General features: G+C 45.0%; 1 protein-coding gene across 1 annotated transcript in view; it reads right to left on the reverse strand.

Moving 5' to 3' along the window:
- Nucleotides 1–24,075, reverse strand: part of MOGAT2 (monoacylglycerol O-acyltransferase 2) — a 341,554-nt gene that overhangs the window by 247,425 nt on the left and 70,054 nt on the right. The window contains exon 2 of the mRNA XM_085623284.1: nt 8,902–9,080. Coding sequence (XP_085479410.1) covers nt 8,902–9,080 — 179 coding nt within the window. The remainder of the gene's footprint in view (nt 1–8,901; nt 9,081–24,075) is intronic.

Genomic DNA, 24,075 nt, shown 5'->3' on the forward strand with positions numbered 1-24,075 from the left:
AGGGAGCATCCCCATCCATCCACTGCCAAGGGGAGGGAGCATCCCCATCCATCCACTGCCAATGAGAGGGAGCATCCCCATCCATCCACTGCCAATGTGAGGGAGCATCCCCATCCATCCACTGCCAATGAGAGGGAGCATCCCCATCCATCTACTGCCAATGTGAGGGAGCATCCCCATCCATCCACTGCCAATGAGGAGGAAAAAACCCGTCCACTCAATGTGAGTGGAACATCCCTCCCCACTCATTGCTAGCGTGGGAGCGGATCCCTACCGTCCACTGTCGGCATCAAGCACAATTCACATTCATTCATTGATCATTTGAAGGTAAAATTCTTATCGATCTACTACCAAGTATATGACCACGGTTTACTTAGCAATGTTATTGATCAGCTCTTCCATCTCGTTCGATGCACCGAGCATAAATGAAGTTCAGATTAGGACACTGTGCAGTGATAGAGCATTATAGCTGAGTGCCCAGGGCAACACCGGCCTTTAAACGCCCTCAACTTGAGCTGCAGGCCCAAAGAGTTTAACTGCGGATTACTTTAAAAGCCAGCTCTGTAGCTGTGCATTGGAGGATTTTACACCTATCCTATTCCAGTGTACCAAAGTGACCCCCCAGCATTGGGGGGTGTGTTTTGACTGCAATGATTCAAAGGTAACAAGCATTGCTTTAGCCAAAAGGTTTGTATTAGGCTATGCTTGTTTTGTATCATCTTTAATTTCGAAAAATCTCATTGTTTATTGCTGAGGGAATTGCCAGGCCCTAATCATTATTCAAAAAAAGATTGCCTAAAAGCACAAAATATTTTTCGGTCTCACTAAACACATTTTTCTATTGAAGCCTCTACCATTAAGGGAATTACCTTGTATGTAGATGTGCTTCTTGTGAAACAGCAGAATGCCATTACGTACAGGTAAGTTAGCCAATGGCTGAAGAGTTCTGGCTGAAAGTCCCAATAAGTATTATTATATAAATAATGTTAGTAAAATCAAAAATATTCGGCTAATGCCAGGCTTAAAAAAGCTGCATATGTACCAATAAATCTTTCTGAAATGACAACCAAAAAAAACCCATTAACATTTCTAAAGATGCATGCTACAAATTCAGGAGCAGATTTATCAATCTTTCACACAGCGCAACGCAGTGCCACCTTGCTGCGCTGCGTGAAAGGGCAGGCATGCTCTGGATTATACGGCACATTCCTTTCTTTTTTTAGCACTGGCACACTTTTGGATGCCCATCGCCGATGCAGGCACCCTTGTACCATGTTGCAATGGTGCCTGCGTTGTCAGCAGGATTGCTTTTGTGAAGGAAGGGACAATTTCCTGCACAAAAACAATCCTGAGAGGCATTTTCCTATTTTTTATCTGCGCTGCAGAATGCAGCACACATAGAAAGAAGAAAAAAATGAGACAAAATAAATATATTTCTCCTCATTACGCCCCACCTGAGGAGATGTAGAATTTTGACGCATTCCCAGGTCTACCACTTATGGTAAATCTGGGAATGCGCCAAAATCTGTGGGAGAATGCGTGGGAACTCCCAACGCTTCCCTGTGGAACGCCTTCCTGGCACCGAGTAACACAAGGCAGAGATTTGCACTGCATTGCGTTACTCTAGATTTACCAAGCCTTGCAGGGCCACGGAAGTGGCCGTGCGTGGCTTGATAAATCTCACCCAGGTTTTGCGTCGCCATTGTACCCCCTTGCGTGGTGCAAGGGCCCCGCAAAACCTTGATAAATATGGGCCTCCATTTTTTTCCGGAGTGCTCTGGTTTATAAAATCACTTATAAATGCATGTGCATTGATAGCAGTATTTTTATTTCTATTTTTGTAAATAATGAATTAAGTACATTGTTGTGCCTTTTTTTCTGTTTGACATCTTAAAAAGTTTACTAAAAGATGTTATTAATGTATTTTTCTCATAAATGTACTGTCTGGGGATGTGAATTAGAGCAAGCTGGGGAAAGAAAATGGTACTCTTGGCTTGCTTTTTTAATCGCAGACACTGCCAGTGCTCCTCTTGTTCTTTGGCCTCATGATTGCAGGCTGTTGGAACCATGTTTACTCTCTAGAGTTCCACTCCACGCCCTTGCCTGGACCCTTAGCTTCAAGCAGGAAGCAGATTGGGCAAATCGTGGAATTAGGGGTCAACGCTGTGACATCATTGGGGGGGTCAAAGTATGCATGAGCTCACTTTCACTATCCCTGGCTTTTTAATGACTTGACATTCATGGTACTGTCTAGTAATAAATTGTTTGTGCAAATTAAAATCATTTATTCGAAACCTATTAAAAACATCTACTCTGCCATCAATTTATAATGGAGTGAAAAAAGAAAGTAAATAGTCACATTAGAGTGCACACGCTTTTGGGAAATGAAACAATTTAGGCGAATAGATTTCTCTAATTATGCACGATGAGTAATTTCCATTTAAGTTTTAAAAGCTTTGCTAAAGGCATGTGTTTAGCCTCATGTGTAGGAGTCCAGCACTATTTGTCATTCCAGAAAATCTTCTGTAAATGTTTTTGACCTCAAGATTCACTGTCTCTTTCCTACAACTGCTGCAGAGCCCAAGGTCCTGATGTACCGGTGCATACCAGACCATCTATTACTGAATGATGGTGCCACAAAAATACTGAAGTCAGAATACTGATGAGCCAAATATTGCGATAGCAAGTATAGATGTACTACTCTTCCCTCCGCCTCTGTACATTCAAGATACATCACCGAGGTGCATACATGTGGAGTTAAGAAGAGTAAACATATGTACTGCAGTGTCCAGCCCTATCATTGGGCGCATGTATTACTAGTTATAATCCCAGTCCTACTTGCTTGCCTGGTGTATAGTGATGCTTAACGTACAGGCTATTGATTCATTAAGTCATTCATGCATCTACTCATTCATTCACTCATTCAGTTAATTACTAACGCTGGGCGGAGTGTGCAGAGTTTGGCCTACTCTGCGTTCCGCGGAGAACGTGGAGTAGGCAAGACCCCGACACTCTGCGGCGGAGCGGAGTTGGCCTGCCCCTGCCTCCCACACGCCCTATTATTAACAATTGCTAAAGCTTTAAAAAATAACTTTAAAGCACCTTAGCTTATCTGCGGCGTCCCCGGCTGGCCTCCTCCTCTCTTCATCTCGTTCGCGGTGAAAACTGCGCGGGCGCCCGCACATGAGCATTTCTTGCGAGAAAGGTGCTTTAAAGTTATCTTTTAAAACTTTAGCAATTGTCAATAATAGGGCGGGTGGGAGATGGGTGGCTATGCGGAGCTACGCGGAACGCCACAGAGCTTGTTATTAATTCCGTGGCGATCCGCATAGCCCCGCTACACCCACTACGCCCAGGCTTATTAATTACACCTGCATAGGTGCATTCTATGAAAACCACAAACACTTTTCACTGGTAACTTTCAGGGGCCGTAGCTCAACCTTTTGGAATAACCATAGACTTTATGCTAGGGGTGGGCGGAATTCACGGACTTTGATTCTGTGGAATCATGCAGAATTACATTACAATTCTGCCAGATTCTGCAGAATTCTGTGAAGGGGCGCATGGGGAATTTGATGCTATTTTCTTAGAGTAAAATGCCCCAGGATCAAAAAAGGGATGTGAGAATACATTTTGCCTAAGAAAAAACTGCAGTCAAATACCACTCAGGGCCCTGGCATACTCTGCAGTGATAAAATCCTTTAATCACTGCAGAGTATGCAAAGGCGCCCAGTGGTATGCATTGGCTTCTAACTTTAGAAAACAATGCATAATTTTAAATTCTGCTGGCAGAGCATCAGAATTTAAATTTATCAGTAATTTCGCATTAGAAGAGCAATGCAGAGTTACCAAAATTCTTTTGATTTCGCCAGCAGAATTGAAAATTCCGCACCAGCCTACTTTATACATTAAATAGCGCTTTAACAACGCATTACAAACATACCTGACAAGCGGGCTTTTATCGAAAACCAATAAAAGCGCAAGTTGGGTAAACGCACCCGCATGTGAAAGCCAATCACCTTTTGCTCAAGGAAGGTGTGTCAAGTAATCTAGTCTATTATTTAAAAAACATTTATTCTAGGGTCCCAGGTAGTTAGTGTAGCCTTGCAAAACAAAAATGGATTGGAGGCCTGCCAGTTAAAATAGTATTTCTGTAGTATTTGCTTAATGTTCTTAGGGATTCAATCTTATTTGCATTTTCCACCTGTTTTTTCACTCTAATTTTCTCTATTTTATTAATTTCATAATGACTACAGCCTACAGATTAGACCAGGGGGCACAAGGGCTCTGCTAAAGCGTCTGTAGCTTTATTAATAAATTGACATCATTGGCCATCTTGCAGACGTATTTGTGTATTACTTTCTTTGCACATACAACAAGAACTCAGGGGCATATGTATGAAGCCCGTTTCCCGTTCGCAAACGGACCGATTCTCAGAATCGGCCCGCTTGTGAACCGGAAAAAGCCTGTATCATCCCAAAAGGCCCTCGCGAAATAGGGAATCGCAAAATTTGCGATTCCTTATTTTGCTGAAGCATTTAAGGAATAGCAAATTGCGATTCCTTAAATGCGATGTAAAAAGCACCCAAGTTGTGCGATTTCTCCTTAAGAAATCGCAAATACCACCAACTTCAAGTTGGTGGTAATTTGCGATTTCTTTGAAAAATGCCCTTTTTTGCATTTTGCAGTACCCAGCCTGTAGTTTGTCCTACATGATGTGGTTGTTCCTAAGCCTGTTGCCTAGTCCGGAGATACAAATTTGTAACATGGTGCATACTTTGTCTCTTGTGTTATGGCCTTTTCAAGAGGTAATGCAATTAGTTTGTACTAAAAAAAAGCTCAGAACTTCAAAATATAGGTAAAGTGAAGTAAATGGGCAACCACACTTCCTCAATCATCATCTTCCACAATCTTTCACTTGGAGCATATTAGAATGTCTACTGAAAAAGGGCTTAGACATTACAAAATAAAGGACTTAAACCTTACAAAATAAAGGACTTAGACATTACAAAATAAAGGACTTAGACCTTACAAAAACTTAGACCTTACAAAATAAAGGACTTAGAAATTACAAAATAAAGGACTTAGACCTTACAAAATATAGGACTTAGACATTACAAAAAAATTGATAACAAATACTGTTTCCTCAATCTTTAACGAGCCGGTATTACTAATATTGACAAGATATTTATCAAACTTAAAACGATAAAAGGCTGAGTCAACTAAACACAAAGCCAACTTGTGACATTCACTTACAGAGACTCCAACAAAGAATGCATTTACTTGAAATGTTTTACCCGCAGGGAAAACACACGAAGAAATATAAATATGCATGTCTGATGTAAAGAAAAGAAGGCTGTGAAATAGGATTTTCATTTCAACAAGACTTAATATGGGCCCCATAGAAGACATTTGGTTGCCATGAAATCTAAATCAGCCACAGCAATGGCAGAGTTTGTGCAGCATACATGGGGAAGAGCTGGAACAAGGACAGTAACATTTCAAATGATAAACTTATCAAATTGATTGCCAGCAGTTTGCTCATCCTCCACCCTTTCTTCAAATCCCATTAGACATGTGAACTTACTGCCAAGATTCAGTGAGCGTTTTTTATTTTTTAAATTCTAGAAACGCTTTTAAAATGCTGTAGGAGGTCTGCAATCCGCGTTCTAAATGCAGCTTCTCCAATAGGCCAATGTCCCTTTTCCCTAATAAAAGTTCAGATAAGATGAGCTGTGAAAAACCTTTGCTCGTGCCTTATCTCTGGAGGGAGCTAGATCTGTAACAGCCAATTATCAGACAAGGCCACATCCCCAAAGGACTTTAGCCACCAAGGCTCTAAAGTGTTTGAGTGAGTTGCTGGGAAGTGTTTAGAGAGCAGTGGACTTCACTGTACAACTTTGGAACCTGCCATGTTTGCACTTCTAGAGACACAGCTGAGTAAGGTTAACTACATTCGAATATCCAGACTGCCCAAGTTGTCACAAGCTTATGGAATATATGTAATTGTCTAATAATCCCCATGATCTTAATTTTGTCGATAAGCTCCATTTCTTTTATTATCATTTGGTTTTGATTTGACAGCATGCGCCCTCCAGTGCGCTGGATTCCATTATGTAGAATACTGAAATATTACAACATTGGAACAAAATACTAGTTTTGATTTGCCAGCACCTCACCTCAAGTAGGTTATATTCTATGATGTAGAATACTGAAACATAATGTAATAACATAATATAATTGAAAAAATACTCATTTTGATTGAAAACACAACCCTTTCTTTAGCCTAAATTCCACGCTGTATAATACCGAAATATATAGAAATTGGAACAGACTAGATTCCATGAAGTAGAACACTGAAATATAATATAACAAGAACTATATACTGTTTTTGGTTTGACAGCACCCCCTCCAGTTACCTACATTTAACAATGTAGAATACTGCAATATAATGAAACTGGAACAAAATACTAATTTTGTTTTGACAGCAACCTCCTCCCCCCCCCCCCCCGCAGTAGCCTAGATTCCATGATGTAGAATACTGCAATATAATAAAACTGGAACAAAATCCAAGTTTTGTTCTGACAGCAACCCCCCTGCAGTAGCCTAGATTCCATGATGTAGAATACTGCAATTAAATGAAACTGGAACAAAATACTAGTTTTGTTTTGACAGCAACCCCCCTGCAGTAGCCTAGATTCCATGATGTAGAATACTGCAATGTAAGACAACTGGAACAAAATACTAATTTTGTTTTGACAGCAACTCCCCTGCAGTAACCTAGATTCCATGATGTAGAATACTGCAATATAATAAAACTGGAGCAAAATAGTAATTTTGTTTTGACAGCAACCCCCCTCCCCCCCCGCAGTAGCCTAGATTCCATGATGTAGAATACTGCAATATAATAAAACTGGAACAAAATACTAGTTTTGTTTTGACAGCAACCCCCCTGCAGCAGCCTAGATTCCATGATGTAGAATACTGCAATATAAGAAAACTGGAACAAAATACTAATTTTGTTTTGACAGCAACCCCCCTGCAGTAGCCTAGATTCCATGATGTAGAATACTGCAATATAAGAAAACTGGAACAAAATACTAATTTTGTTTTGACAGCAACCCCCCTGCAGTAGCCTAGATTCCATGATGTAGAATACTGCAATATAAGAAAACTGGAACAAAATACTAAATTTGTTTTGACAGCAACCCCCCTGCAGTAGCCTAGATTCCATGATGGAGAATACTGCAATATAAGAAAACTGGAACAAAATACTAGTTTTGTTTTGACAGCAACCCCCCTGCAGTAGCCTAGATTCCGCGATGTAGAATACTGCAATATAAGAAAACTGGAACAAAATACTAGTTTTGTTTTGACAGCAACCCCCCTGCAGCAGCCTAGATTCCATGATGTAGAATACTGCAATATAAGAAAAGTGGAACAAAATACTAATTTTGTTTTGACAGCAACCCCCCTGCAGCAGCCTAGATTCCATGATGTAGAATACTGCAATATAAGAAAACTGGAACAAAATACTAATTTTGTTTTGACAGCAACCTCCCTGCAGCAGCCTAGATTCCATGATGTAGAATACTGCAATATAAGAAAACTGGAACAAAATACTAATTTTGTTTTGTCAGCAACCCCCCTGCAGTAGCCTAGATTCCATGATGTAGAATACTGCAATATAATAAAACTGGAACAAAATACTAGTTTTGTTTTGACAGCAACCCCCCTGCAGCAGCCTAGATTCCATGATGTAGAATACTGAAATATAAGAAAACTGGAAACAAATACTAATTTTGTTTTGACAGCAACCCCCATGCAGCAGCCTAGATTCCATGATGTAGAATACTGCAATATAAGAAAACTGGAACAAAATACTAATTTTGGTTTCACAGGATCCCCCCCTGCTGTAGCCTAGATTCCATGATGTACAATATTGAAATATAATAAAACTGGAACAAAATACTAATTTTGTTTTGACAGCATCCCCCCGCTGTAACATAGATTCCATGAAGTACAAATAAGAAATGTCACCCTGGGATGGTCCACACCTATGAATGCCATCCATCACTTTCAGTGATCTCATATTCTTTAGCTGTAGTAGACTGGCATGGACTTTTCCTCTGCCATGCACTTCTGCAGACATGTGAAAGGATTTGCACCATAGATGAGGCGGTAGCTGTGAAGATCTACAGGCATGCAGACAGATCTAAGTCCTACACCACACCCCTTTTCCTGTGGGCTGTTGCTCTATTGCTGGCCTGTGTGACACCAACAAGCAATAAACTATTATCCCTGGTGATTAGGAGCCATGGAGAACCATATCACTGCTTGCAAAACAGAGAAGATTGTGAAATTCTCACAATATTGTCTGTGGTAAGTCGGCTTCCAGTGGAGTGCTTGTACATCCACAGCACTATTTCGCCACCAGGAAACCGTTTGGAAAATGATCACCAGTCCACTAAAAGGACTGAGATACCACACTCATTGCAGATTCTGTGCTATATACACATCAAATAACAATAACAATAAAAATAACAATTGCAACAACAATTACAACAACAAAAGCAACAACAACATAGTAAGCAAACACTAAAAAACACTATCAAACCATACAGTCAAGACAATAGTTTAGCTTAGCATACAATAAATTACCAATATGGCATTTTGGTGAAAATGCGTGCAGAGTTATACTACGTCAAGTGTTGGTGAACAGGTAAGTTAACCCTGCTGGTATAAAAAGTGTGTGAATTTGTAGGTAACTACGTTTCCTATCACTGCGATTATCCTATGGTGGTCTGTTTACAGATACGTCTTCATGCCCGTTACGTCTGATGTCATTAGCGTTGAATTAAGTACAAGATCACTCCAACATTTTGAAATCATTTTACTTACTGAAACTGGGAAATAGTTCCTCATGTATCTCCATACAACACTTTTCTTGATTAGTGCTCTCCGCCGTCCGCCTTTACTAGGCGTGTCAAGATCCGTGAGCCACCATATCCCATACAATACGCTGATCAGCCAGAAGCGCGTGAAGAGGAGGAATATGAAAAGAGCTGCACAGGTCTGAGCTGTGTGGAAAAAAGCAAAGCACTCGGTTAGAGCAGAATAATCAAGGGTTAAAGTACTGATAAGATATTGTTTGATGTATTAATTACTATAGACAAACCACACTGTAGACTCATCAAATCAGTCAACAAAATGCAAATCAATTGAATGGTGAGATGCACATGGATTTAGGGAGATGCAGTAGGGAAAGAGAAGGCCTGTCCTGTGATGTCTAATACCTGGCAATGAGGTACATTTAGGTGACAAAGAACAACAAAGCAGGCAGAGAGGAGAGTGTGACGTCAAAGAGCTAGCCACCATTATTAGGAAAGTCCTTAGACATCTCATGAAGGACAACTCGATATATTGCTTTTGCGACTTGGCATTTTCTACACAGGACTTGCCTTGTGGACAGCTGACCTGGGTCAAAATGGTGCTGACATAAAGAGCTCCTAAGGTGATGCTTTTTGATATGGCAGAAACATTATGAGAGAGACCCGCTGCAGATTGGAGCCTGAAGTCCTAAGGTATTCTACGCAGTCCAGGGAGCCAGTGGTAAGTTCCCTGGTGGATGACAGACTGTGCTGCCCTTAAGGTGACCTGGCTTCTAGGAGTGCTCACCTCCTCATTTTATACAAATACAGAGATGTGGCTAGGGTCCAGGTGACAGTGCTGGGCTCTTTTGCTAATCCTTTTATTATTTATTTATTTATTTTTTAAGTCCTCATCTCACTAAGAAGCATCTGCAGATGTTACATGATGCCGTTATACCAAACTGTGCACCCTACGGCTACTGCATTCGCTTAGGTCAAACCAGACCAGCCCCTTTGATGTTGGCTTGGTGTGATCATTGGACCGGAGCGTACCAAAGGAAATTATATCAATCTCAAATCCAGGTCCCAGGTCATTAGAGCCTGCCAAATGTTTTTGCTAATCCTGAAGCAAAGGAAATATTGCAGCGCTCCTTGTCCTTGTGAGGAGACTAATACTATTTCCATAGGAAGCCAACTGAGAGAACCGCTTGAGTGGCACAAATTGTGGTGAATGGTGAGTGGCAGAAGAACCAGTAATAGTTGTGGGTTCTAAATGTTGTGTGAGTGCCTAAAAAGGCTGCAGAGTGAGAAAGAGAGGAGCTGGCTGAATGTCTATGCTCCAAAGTTCAGGTACTCAGTAGCTGCCCCAATAGCTTCAACTCTACCCACTTCTTTTGTGCTGTTCTACATGCCCTGAAACAACTTCAGCATCAGACACTCTTTCACTTTGTAAGTGATGTGATGTTGGAGGCCTTTTTCTTACAGAGCCTTTCAGAAGCTCAAATTATAACGCTTATTAGGTAAGCCCAGCCAGCGACTCTTTTATTTCTCCCAACTCCCCAGACTCTGTTTGAGTACTGAAAAGGGTTTGATTTTTCTCACAGATGCAATCTGGCTGACCCTTTCTCTCAAATAATCCTTTGCACGCCAGTTTACACATTTCGTGTATGTAAGCAGATCTCCTTATGTCAAATAGTAGATTCAATACCGCTGCACCTGACGTTTTCCCAGTCCTCTGAATCTATTGTAACAGTGTTGCTACTTCCCTATCTTATCTGTTCTGAAGAAGACCCCATGAAATAACGCCGCTGGTGTCGAAATGTCAATGAATCTGTCAGTTTTGGCCTGCATACACTATACCTCCAAAGACAAGCATTTAGTAGGAAAGTGGACAGTATCAACCCACCTGATTCTTACTGTGAAATAATAGCAACCACTGGAGTCTTTTAACTTGTGTTTTTTCATTTCACTACCGTGCACATGATGACCACCTGAGCACTGCACCCTCACCTATTCACACTGTAGCACCCTCATTGTTTGTCCTTAATTGAACAATGTATATGCTTTATTCAAATTATACATTGATGAATTATTATTTTTTATTGTTATTTGTTATAAAATTTTATTTTTTACAAAAAATTAGGTTGACACAGCTCGGTGCCCACAATCCGGAGGCCGGCAGCTAATTTCTGGTTCAGCGTTGCAATCAGTACATGGCTTGCATGCCTACAACCCAGCGGGCCGGCAGCGCTGCAACAGAATCTCATTACAACTTCTGCTATGCCCACACATCATCTCAGTGTAGCTGATGATGTAGTCTCATATTAAATTACTTTAACCAAAACAACTAACTTCCCCTCCCACCCACCCCTCTGCCTTCCATTACTCGTACATGATATCACTCAGTTGGCCATGCAGTCTACTTGGTTGTCCTGGATGAATATGCTCCCATGTTCCCCCAATTTCGCCTGTTCTCACAAAGGTTCTCCCCTTTCATCTCACATATTTAATACACACCACCAAACTTTGACGTTGAGCATATTTTATGGCTATGCCGCCCATGCTTCTCTACCTATCCCCTTTGTAAATCTGAGCCTCCCGCCTCCAGCCAGACCTCACATGGTTTCCAAATATCCACCTGCCTGGATCTGATTGGCATTAACTACCAATATCGCGATAGCTGGTCTTTACAGTAGACCACAGTATTTACCCACACTGCTATTGTAGTAGCCTGTTGTTTTTTCCAATGAATTGCCACCTGCCTCTTTGCCAGCAGCAACAGCATGGCCGTAAGTTTACTTGAGTTCTTGGGGACCTCAAACACAAAACCCAGAAGCGCCGTCAGCGGAGATGCCGGTATCCTATGTTTTGTGATTTGTCGAACATGCTCAAACTCTTCCTCCCAATACCTTCCTATCGGACCGCAGTCCCATGCCAGGTGTGAGAATGTGGCTCCAGGTGCCCCACACCTCCAACAGTTCGTGTCCGGTGTATGTCCATGCGGTGCAGCTGGGAGGGCGTACGATATAATCTATGCAAAAAGTTAAAGTGAACTAGCCGCAATCTATAATTGGGTGATAGCTGCTCTTGCTGCGAACAACAGTATTGCCACTGCCTATCCGTGATGTCGATACATGCCTCTCTCTCCTATTCAGCCCTGGCCGTACACACCATTATCGGCGATTCCTTCTGTGTTACGCTGTATATACGCGTAATCAGTTTGCGAGAAGACGGATTCGCCAACACGTTTTCCAGCGCTGGGAGCACGGGCGGTGCCTGCGGGAAAGACACGTATCTAGCGCGGCAGGCGGCTCTAAGCTGATAATACAAAAGTGTGTCTGATGCCGTGGGCTCCCTAGCCTTGCACATCTGTTGAAGAGTAAGGAATGCATCGTCTGGATAAAGATCTGCACCCTTCACCAGCGCGTGTGCCGCGGCTCGTAGCGTAACTGCTTTGCCTACTAGTGGAGTTAGGAGCGGGTTTCCCCCTAGCGGCATAGATGGTGCATATAATACCTAGAGTTTTGCATTCTTAGCTATCGCGGTCCATGCCCATCTTAGTGTTTCTACCGTGTCAATTTCTAAATGGGGTCTTTTGTAAGGCTGATATAACACCGTGTTCAGCGGAGTGGGAGCCACTCTATCGATTTCTATCGCTTCATGTGGTTGGAAGGGAGTGGGGTATGCCAAAAAAACAAATATTGCGCCTGCGCACTATAAGCATATAATTCAAAGTCAGGGGCTCCTAGACCCCCCTGGGCAAAAGGTAGTGTCAGCAGCTTCCAGGATGCCCTCGGTTGCTTACCCACCCATACCATGTCCAGTACGTGCGATCTCAGCCTTCTGAAAAAATGTGTTTTTAGCAGCATTGGGATGTTCACGAACAAATATAAAAGCTTAGATAAAATCACCATTTTAATGATAGCTATTCGCCCCATTAATGACAACGGAAGATGTTTCCATTTCTGTATTTTGCACTCTATCCAGTCCATCACCCTCCCGTAATTTGCCAGCCATATATCTTGCACCGATCTGCTCACCCATATTCCTAAATATTTGACTTCCTCACCTGCCCACTGAATAGGGTATTCTGTGTCAATCTGGGTGGTACCGTCAGTGAGCGGAAATACCACAGACTTGGTCCAGTTCACCTGTATACCTGTAAGTCCACCGTAACGAACAATCTCACGCATGACTTCCACAAAGTTTTCCCTCGGATTTGTGAGATAGATTATCATGTCATCTGCATACATTGAGATCAGCAGGCCCCTGGACGTGAACCCAATGCTTCTTTGTGTGTGGTGTTGGCGGAGCCGTGCCGCCAGTGGTTCTGTGGCAATGGCGAACAGCAGTGGCGACAATGGGCATCCCTGTCTCGTCCCCCTGGTTATGGCGATGGGTGCCGACACCTGCCCATTCACTCGTATCCGCGCCGAAGGGCTCGTATACAACAGCTGTATTTGTTTAATAAACAAGGGGCTAAATCCCATGCGGGGCAGCAAATCAAAAAGGAATCGCCATTCCAACGAATCGAATGCCTTCGTGGCGTCTAGCAATGCAGCAATTGCCTGAACATGTGGGGCCAGATAGTGCAGTATCCCAAACAACGTTCGCAAATTGAGGGCAGTGGATCGGCCCGGTATAAAACCAGACTGGTCTGGCAGTGCTATCTGCGGCAACATGGGCTGCAACCTATTGGCCAAGAGTTTTGCAAAGATTTTAGCATCCATATTTATGAGGGAGAGCGGGCGATATGATTCCGGCATTCTAGGATCTTTGTCGGGTTTCAGCAATGTTATAATAGTAGCCTCTCTGAGGGTAGGGGGAAGGGTGCCTGTTCCATGGCCTCTAGATACACCTGCAACAGGTGTGGTGCCAGAATGTCTGAGTACTCTTTATAAAAGGCCGCCGTAAGCCCGTCCGCTCCTGGAGCCTTCCCAGCAGGCATACTACTTATTCCTTGTCTTACATCCTCCACCGTTATGGGGAGCTCCATGTACTGCCTAGCGCTGTTGCTGAACCATGCCAATGCCATGGTATACAGGTAGTCCACTATATCTGCATAGGAAGGGTTAGTTTTATATGCATAACGGTTTTCGTAGTATCGGGACAACGTATTCAAAATTTCCGGCGGGGACCTAACCAGCTCACTGTCTTCCGTGATCATTTCCGTTATATAATCCGCCCCCCTAGGTGGTCTAAGTAGGCCCGCTAGTGTTTTCCCTGCTCTGTCTCCCTCTCCATATCGCCTTGCCTGTGTAGATTTAAATAGGTATGCAGTTTCTCTCTCCGCTTCTGCCTGATATTCCAACAGTCGAGACCGGATTTTTGCCATATTAGTAGGATCTGGGGAGCAGGCCTGCAATAGCTCCAGTTCTCCAATCTCCCGCTCCAATCTCCCCAATGTGGTACGTATGTCTTTGAGTACCCCTGTCTTGAGTGCTATGCAGTCACCCCGTATCACAGCTTTAAACGCTTCCCACATCGTGCCTGGTGAGTCAACAGTACCCTCATTCAGTGCAAAGTATTCTTCTATCTTCCTCCGTAGCTCTTCTCTGAAAACCTGATCCTGTAACGCCGCAGAGGGAAATCTCCAACTAAACGGAGCTATATATGGGCCGGGCACTCTAAATGTCAGCTGGACAGGTGCATGGTCTGAGAAGGTACGTGGTAAATGTTCATTCTCTGCTACCCATGTGTGTAGATCTCTAGACAACAACCAGAAATCTAACCTCGACCATGCACCCTTATGATGTGTCGCACAGGTGCCCTCTCTAAGTGTGGGGTGTAACATCCTCCAAGAGTCCACTAGGTGCATATCTGTTATAATGTCATGCAGCGTCGCCGTTGCTCTTGGGTGATGCTCACGTGATGCACCCTACCTATCTGCCACGTCCCAGAGGACCACATTAAAGTCACCTCCCCATATGACCGAAGTGTGGTTAAGTGTTTGCATCATATGCCCTATACACTGGAAGAAATCTGGGTCGTCCCTATTGGGGCCATATGTGTTTATAATCAACGTGGGTGTGTTATATAATGTACCGTGCAGCAGAATGTAACGTCCTTCCCTGTCCACCACTGTGCGATGGGTATGCCACTGTAGTCCTCTACGCAACAGTATGGCCACCCCCTTGAATAGTCAGAGTAGCCTCCGGCCACCACTTCCCCCCATCTTTTGTGTCCAAGCATACTCGCAGTATTGTCCATCAGATGCGTTTATTGCAGCAGACATATGTCCGCACCGTGCCTAGCAAGATAGGAATGAACCAGTCTCGCCTTCCTTCGATCATTCAGACCTCTGATATTCCAATTAATACATTTTAAATGCGACATCGTTGCATCAAGGGATCGACATTTCTACACCACACATCAGACACCGGGCTAGCAGAACACCTCTGCAAAGTACCTTCAGCCTAGCACTATTTTTACCTACATCCAGGCTGCGTCTACATATGTTCGTGTGCTCTATCAACCACCAACATCGACCTCCGAGTTTGCAGAAAGCATGTGGCAGATACCCAAAACATAATGGTCCCGTTTCCCACTTCCCCACCCACACCAACCCCCCAAACAGGTTGTGTTGTCCCCACCCATTACCCATAACTGGAAACAGTAGCCCCATAGGAGGAGCCCTAAGGGAATCATCCCGTGGGGAACGCAGGTCCGCCGGCATGACACCCCTGCACTTATGGCAGGGTGGCCGAGCTTATCACTGATTGCCCCAAGTCGCAGCACCATAATGATTATGTATCTGTAACAACATGTACATTGGTATGGCCGCAGCAATTCCAGAAAAACTTAATGTCCCATCCTATTGGAGTCTACAGTCAATGAGTGCCGCTATCACTTCAATCATTACAATACAATAACGCAAATGTGTGGACTTACCTGCCGAAACGGTGCATCACTCCTGTGCATTCAGTCATTGTCGCTCAGATTGTTTGCCTCGCTTGAATCCCCCAGCTTCGGCTTATGTCTCTGTTCCTTGGCCAGCTGTTTAGCATACGACAGAGCAGCCTGCACGTCAGTAAAAAAAGCTGGCCTGCCAGGGCCCTGTACCCTTAACTTGGCTGGTTATATCAGCGAGTACTTAGTTCCAATCTGCTGAAAGATCTTTTTGGCCGGCATGAACTCTTTTCGGGCCGCCTGAACCTGCAATGTGAAGTCCGGGTACATGGCAATATTATTCCCATCATATTGCACGTCTCCTTTCTCCCGTGCTGCTCGAAGGATCGCATCTCTATCTCTGTAGTTTAGGACTCTCGCCAGAATAGGTCTCGTCGGTTCTCCTGGTCGTGGCCTAGGGCCTAAGGTTCTGTGAGCCCGCTCAATGAGGAACATGGGGGACAAGGCAGGGCCAAACAGCTCCTTCATCATGGTCTCTACGTAACATTCCATGTTCTGGATATCTGTTGTTTCCGATACACCGGTAATTCGTACGTTGTTCCTCCTTGACCTTGCCTCCAAATCCTCGATCTTTAAGTGAATTACCTGCAGCACTCCATCCATTTCACGTAGTTGTTTGGCCAGTTCCGTCTGCCCTTCTTCCGTCTCCATGACTCTAGTCTCCAACACTCCCACTCGACCTTCCTGCTTGTCCATCCTGTGTCATTCAGTCCATACGCTCTGCTACGGAGTCCATTTTGGAGTCTAGGCCTTGCAGACTTGCCTTAAGTTCCTGAAACATAGAGCGAATGTCATCTGCTGGCGGCACCGAGGCCGCTCCCTCCTCCACCTGGCTCTGTTGGCTAGTCTCACCTTCTGTCGCTTTGGGGGCTTTCTTGTCAAAAGTGAGTCTGGGCTGTCTGGTATCATTTTTCCCCATCTTAGCCAGCTTCTAGCCCCCTCCAAGAGCAACCGATGCAGGCCTCCCGCCCGTCTGCTCGAAAAGCCGCTGTCGAGTGCACTCGCCAGCCCCCAGTTGCCTCCACAAAGGGGCAAGGCACGGCCCAGACGCCACCTCGCGTTACCAACCACTCTAGAAATCAGCAGGGCACACAGGCAACCCCCCCGTCGTGGCGACTCCACAGGGCGTCCGCAAAGCTTCTCCACTGCGCCCTCGTAGCTCTCCCCACTGTTAATAGGTCACTTAGCAACTGCCATCTGCCAGCCAACACGGCTACTCTTTGTACTGCCAATCGGGCGCCTTCAGCCCACAGCTACTTCTATATGCGTCAATGTCCAATCCTTTTATGTCCCAGGGCCTCCTGTGACACCTCGCAGCTGCATGCGGCCTCTTCAGACCCGGCGTCCGCAACCCCGCTGAGAAACTATAAAGGTCTGTCCAACATCTGAGCAGCCAGTAGCTGGAATCAGTGATCTCCCCTTCTCCGCAGTCTGCTATGCACCTTGTGCTGTATTGCGTGCGCTTCCCTTTCCACTCAGCAGATTACCGGTACATCTCAGCTCTACCGCCGTGTGCCACCTCCGTAATCCTTGTCGGATGTGTACAGCAATGTCCCCAGATGCTTTGCACCGGCCCTGCTGTCCACTGGCCCCACGCAGTGATTGTGCGCTCTTCAGGACGCACTAGCGCCCACTAATCTGCATTGTTGCGATTTTTTTATTGTTTTTTTATTTTTTTTTATTTGTTTCCCCGCAGGCAAGCCACAGTCCTTGCACTCACGTTTGTTGCAGCGGGGGCGGTGTCCTTTCACCCCCGCGCTCCGATCAGGCCATTACCGATGTTCCCAGGCCGCCCTCACAGTTCTGCACGGCGCAGCCCTCGTGCTCTCCGCTTCCACCGGCTGCCCTCTTCTTCTGTGGGACCCGAACTACAGCGCCCCTCCTGAGTCCCGGCACCGATCGGGCGCAGCCTTCCGCTTGCGTCGCTCGGCCGGCCCCCGGTACCTGTAGTCACTCCATCCGCAGGGCTACGACACCGCTCTCTCGTGGCCGCGCCACCTAGCCGCTACTCGGGATCGCTACCTCACCCAAGGTCCTGGCTTCCAGGTTTGCAGGCACGCGCAGGCCTCACTCTCGTCGCCGTTGCAGTTTTCGTCCGCCGCACTCATTAATTTCCTCCTGGTCTGTCGCAACACCCAACCGACATGGAGACGACTTCAGCACCCGCCTGGATCAGTATTGGCGGATTATATCAGGATTAATGCAGATCGGCCGGCGGAGCCGCTCTAATGTGCGGCCATTACGCAGCTCGGCGAAGCCACGCCCCCTTACATTGATGAATTATTAATGGCGTTTAAAGTGGTATGTGAATTTGAGTGGTCGATTTAAATGGGTTACAATTGATGTAGACCCAAATACTCAAGCTGTTTATGAAATGACCCCAAAAAACTGTTTCGTGCCTGGGGCCATGGCTGAGGAACAGATAGAGGATTAGTGGCCTTGAGGGAGAGCCTTTGTGAGTTCCTAAATGAGAAACAGGGTAGTTAGAATAAATTAGAAAACTTTACAGCATAATCTGGTCATATACAGGGTCTGTCTGAAAAAATATGGTGGCATGACCTTGCACAGCTCATTTGATCAGTAAATGGGTGTTTCCCATAATAATTATGATTGACAAAGCCAGAATGGTGTCAACAGCCCACCTACCAAGCAGGTTCCCTAGAACATTTCTATTCAAGCAGAGGGCATTTGGGACTGAGAAGAGTGTGAACTAAAAAGCAGTATGAAGCAAGGATGTCCAACTCACCCAGGTAACCCTTTTATCATCCAGCAAGTACAGAAAAAACACATACAGTGTCCGTGAATGAAGCATAAGAATCTAATGTACACTGACATTTTTTTCATCTCTTGAAGAGCCATTGATTGGCAAGGTACCATTTTTAGGGACCATGAGGGCTCTCAGAAATGTATTAGTGATGTAAATCTCGAAAAACATCTGCAAGCTGCACAACCTTTCAACCTGGCAGTATCCTGTCTATAACAGAAGGACATATTGTGTTCTCTGCCTATGCTTATATGACAATTTTCTACAATCCAATATGAATGTAATTGCACAAACAGAGATCAGCACTATTTAGCAAGTAGTCTGGGAATGCAGTGATTAGATGACGCATAAGGTGATGACGATAGGGAAATAGGATGTTTTATGGTGTTAAATTTGATGCAAGAGAGGGTGTGAACAGTAAAGGAGCCTCTGTGAAGGTTGATTCTGCAGCACGCTGCACAATACCTTCCTGGAGTTGGATTCCGTGGATTCAGGAAACTTTCCTGGGGCAGTCTGTGACTGTTAGATCCATTGTGAGCGGCTAGCAAGTGTTCTTTTGCGGTCGGTCACATAATATTCCAACAGCCAGAGTCCGGTCTTGTTTGCAGAATGACACAATAGATTGCCGATGGGGCGCACTAACTGAGTAGGCACCCTGTGGGTGGGTCTGTGAGCATGGTTGTCCCCTGAATTATTTTTTATTGTTGTAGCCCCTCAAGTCGAGCAGTAGACTGACAATTAGCCTATGCACATCCTAGTTCAAGAGCCTGAACAGCAAGTTCTGGTTGTTGGCCTAAATAAGGGCGTAGGGTGTAATTTAACCTCAAACTAGCTTACATGATCCAGCCCAGGCTGACACAGCCTCTCCCTAGACTGGGGAGGGCCCTGCCAGGGGTCTCCACTTGGACCAAGATCAGGATAGCCTTGGGGGCCTGGCATGACAAGAGCAGCGGAATTCAGATGCTCAGCCTTATGATCAAAAACCCATAGATGGAGATCGCTGAGGGTACAGGTGAGTGTTCTTCCCATAGGGATGTACATGCGGGGCTTGACCCAAGGCGGTTCCAAATATATGGATGAGCGTCCCCACCTTGAGCACGTTCCCTTCAGTGAAACAAGATTGGCAAGCATCACGGTTTTCCTGTCATTTGGGGAGGAAGGCAAGCCATTAACCGACTGATAAACTCCAAGCAGTAACCCTTGTAGTGTACGTGTGTGGGAGACTGAATCCGCCATAAAACAAAGATAAGTATAGCTTCTGTGTTTACATAAACAGGTCATGCCACCACATACAACCAAACGTCTTCTTGACTTGCAAAGTACAAGAGTTTAACTCCTCCATCATGGAGCAAAAGATAAGTCATCACCAGGGAGAGCTCAAGAAGGGTTTAACATTCCTCTGGTGAACACACCTGAATACTCAAGTGGGTGCCAGGCTCACTAAGAGGTGGGGTTCATAAGTGTTTAACTCACCCTGTACCTCCAACTCTACAGGCAGGCCTGTCCCGATGGGTGAGAACACCAGACTCTGTAATTGGGGGTCCCCTGCGGGCACTGACAGGCAGTAAAGCCCACCAAACTCCAAATGGTATTTTAAGTATTTATGATTCCAGCACAGAGGGTGCATGGCTGCTTTGGGTACTCGACACTACACAGCCAACAGATCTCAGGGCCTGAGGGGCTCAAGGGACATTGGGCAATCCTTGGACAAGTATGGACATTATCACTGGAACTGCACAAGCCCAGTACCACTGAGAGCTCAAGAAAGTGCCAAGTACCTGTTTCTTGGGGTTTGACTTTAAGGGGTCGGGAGGGTGACCAGTGAAACCTTACTCTTTGTGAGTGAAGTTTGTGGAACTAGCATCTCCAGATGCTGCGACATCGCTTACGTATACTCTGCTGATGTCATAGATTTCACCCACGTCCCTCACAGATGCAGGGCTGCATCTTTCCATTGTAAATAGCTTTTTTTTATTTGTAAAACTATTATACAAAAAATGTTTTGTTTATATTTCCGTTCAGAGGTTTGAGCTGATGTCAAGTAACTTTTATATGCCACTTTTATTTTCATAAAATTTCTATATTTGCTGCAGACTTGAAATTAACCAACAACTATGCAACACATGCACAGGAAAAAGAGGCAATGTATAAGTTTGTCTACAGGTGGCGCTGCACACCAGCTACATTATGGACAATGGATTGGATCATGTGAGATCCAGGAATGCTGGAGGGAGTGCGGCTTAGGGTTCTACGTGGCTGCAAAAAACAGAAATATTCTTTGCAAACGTTATAGAGAGCAGCTCACAGGTAATGGGCATAGAACGGGAACCATGCTCTGAGATGATAACCTTAGGCCGACCAGCTCAGGGAGTCCCTTTAATCCACTCAGTTAAGGGGGCTCTATGATATTGGTCTAATATAGTAGATGACGTGCCACTGAAAACGGACGCATCCCCTCTGTATTTTGACACATTGCTAGAGTTGCGTCAGTTTTCACGCCAACTCCAGCAATTCGCCCAAAAACCCTGCAGCATGGTACACCGTACTCTAAATACGGCGCATCCATGGTGGCACAAGGGTTTCTCCTGCAAAGGCAAGAAAGCTGACACATCGCTGCTTTAATGCAATGATACATCAGTTTCTTTTAAATGAGGCCGTTAATGCCTCATTTGCGAGGCCCCTAGTGGCACTTTTGAGCCGCCAGAGCGTCACTTTTTTGATGATCTGGGGGCGTAATGTGCCACGGCATATTTACAAGACCACGCGAAGCCACTTTGAGAAGCTTTTCATGGCCTTGTAAATTTGTGCCCCTTTTGCGCAGTGTTGCTGTAGGTGTTCCCACGCAATACCCATGGAATCTAAAGCATTCCCTGATTTACGAGGAAACATAAACGTGGGAACGCGTCAGATCCTAATGCCATCCTATCCCTGTCCTTATTTCTCCTAGTTTTTTTCCTCTTTCTATGTGTGCTGCATCCCGCGGCGCACATAGAACGAGGAAAACACTTCTCATGATTATTTTTGTGCAATTACCCCTACAACCCAGACACCCCTGCACCATGGCACAACGGTGCCTGCATTGGCACATGGCAGCCCCTTGTACGCCAGCACAGGGGGAAAGGACAGGAATGTGCCATATCTCATATATACTGCCCTTTTTGACGCAGGGCACCGCAGCAAAATTCCTTGCGACACTCCCTTGCACCAAAACCTCGTAAATGAGGCCCTTAGTTTTCTATATAGAGGCATACACCCTATAGTTGAAAAAGAGGGGTAAAGGTTTTGAGACCAATGTGAATGGTAACAAGCAGGTATAGTGGCGTAAAGTGTAGTGGAGTACAGGTGACATCAAAGAGGAACATATGTGAATGGGTGAGGGAAGTGGTTTCTCTTCTGGGGTATGTTAGGTGGGTATGCCATCCAGTCTTATGTTTTATTGTTAAAACTATAATAACAATCACTGAAACCTAAAACAAGGTTAAAGCAAGAGGCTTTATGGCCACTACATGACAGTAAATAACAAAGGAGTGCTCCAGAGGCAAAATGTAATTTCAAATCAAATTTCTATAGAGTATCAGACATGGTTGGCAGTTTCAAGGTCTGTAGTAAAAGAGAAGAAGCGTTCAACTGACCTGGGAGACCAAACCGAGAGATGGGAGGGTTGGACAGGGATGGCCTCAGCGGAAGATTCTGAAAGACAAATAGGGATGAGACGACCTAGGAACCATGCTTTAAAGGGGCCGGTACTGTCAGTTACTGAGTACCTGCTCTTCTTTATTTGGAGAGGGAGAGTACCTGCACTTCTCAGCAGCTGTGCAATATTTTTAACTGGTGAGTATCTGAAATTCTCAGCAGATGTGCAATATTTTCTCTGGCGAGTACCTGCACTTCTCAGCAGATTTGCAATACTTTTAACTGGAGAGTACCTGCACTTCTCAGCAGATGTGCAATACCTTTAACTGGAGAGTACCAGAAATTCTCAGTAGTTGTGCAATACTTTTAACTGGCGATTACCAGCACTTCTTAGCAGCTGTGCAATACTTTTAACTGGAGAGTACCAGCACTTCTCAGAAGTAAGCAGGTCCTCTTGTGTAGGGCCCCTGCACTTCTATTTTTCCATATCAAGCACTGCCAACGAAGCTGTTGTTCCTACCACACTCGTCCATGTGTTTTATGCTTATGTACTTTTAAGTTTGCAAGTGTTTTGATGTTACGTTTTTTTAGTCTAAAGCAGCACTATAGAACAAACATAACTAAAATATCGATATATAAATGAATAATTGCACGTGGGGCTATATTTACCGGCTATGGGGGGGGGGGGGGGGTAGCTATCAATAGTGCCGCCCAAGGACGTTAAGAGCCCGATTCTCCCAAATCATGGCTGGATTTTACTGTCCAGCCAATGGAAGGACGGAGGAGAGAGTTGCTTTACTTGCACCGGGGCCCTACCATCAGTGATACGCTACTTCAGCCAATGAGAGCGCGCCGTCTTTGATGTTTCCTTGCCTCCGATGGTAGGGTGACAGCTGTAAAATAAACATCTTGTGTATTCATCATCAGCAGATGTGCAATGGCGCCCCCTAGGCGCATCACAATCTAGAACTGTGGATGATGCAAGTTACTGCACCCACCACTCAGCGAGCTATACACCCTTGATTGGTACTTACTGCAGCTCCGGTTGCTTAATATCATCCTGGGGGTGCACATGCTGTATCTACAGCGATCCGTAGCCTGGCACCTCAACAAATGAGAAAGGCTTGCAGCAGTAATGGGGTTTTATGCTACATTTCCCTAGTATCGATTTTTCCGGAAAGGAAGAATCAGTCGGCTGAATTCAGCCCTCGCGCGCAGAGAGTAGGCTCAGGGTGTCAGTAGAGCCGCGGCCCCTTCATTAGCCTGCTCGACCCCTCTCCTGACTCCAGAGACAGCGCCTCATTAGCGATGCTAGACGCTTCTCTCCGGCTCTTCTCTCCACGTGAAATACGTGAGCTGAGCCTTAAGTATGCGGATTAATTGTCGAGAAAAGACAAGACTGTCTAGGGTTACTGATTATGAATAAATCCATTTAATGTATTAAACTGGGCTGACAACCCTGGCGCGCCCGCCTCTTTCCACGCTCCCCCCACGCTGAAGTGTGAAACCCGACTCATGTTTGGATGTGAACCGACTGCTGCCGGGGCAGAAATGTTCACCCTCTCTGACTGCAAAGAGAGAGGATTTTGTAAACAGAAATGTGCGACAGGCTTGCTGAGGGACAGGAAGTGGGGAAGGGAAGGGCTGTAGGAGGCCATTCTTATAACACCCAGCAAACTTAAGTACCTATAAATGGACTGTACAAATATATCAGTAGTGAGAAAAGCACAAATGAGGCAATTTCTTTGTAATTTTCAAGTGTGATGGAAACAATGGAAACAAAGCTTTAATTAGGATCAAAACAAAGCAAGGCTCTTTACTTGGTGACGTGCAAACGATAAAAAGCTGAAACTCGATTTCCACTTTGTGCGCTGGACTGGGAACAACTACCAGCCCTGG

Source organism: Triturus cristatus, chromosome 8 (genome assembly GCF_964204655.1).
Source record: "Triturus cristatus chromosome 8, aTriCri1.1, whole genome shotgun sequence".
NCBI classification, from domain to species: Eukaryota; Metazoa; Chordata; class Amphibia; order Caudata; family Salamandridae; genus Triturus; species Triturus cristatus.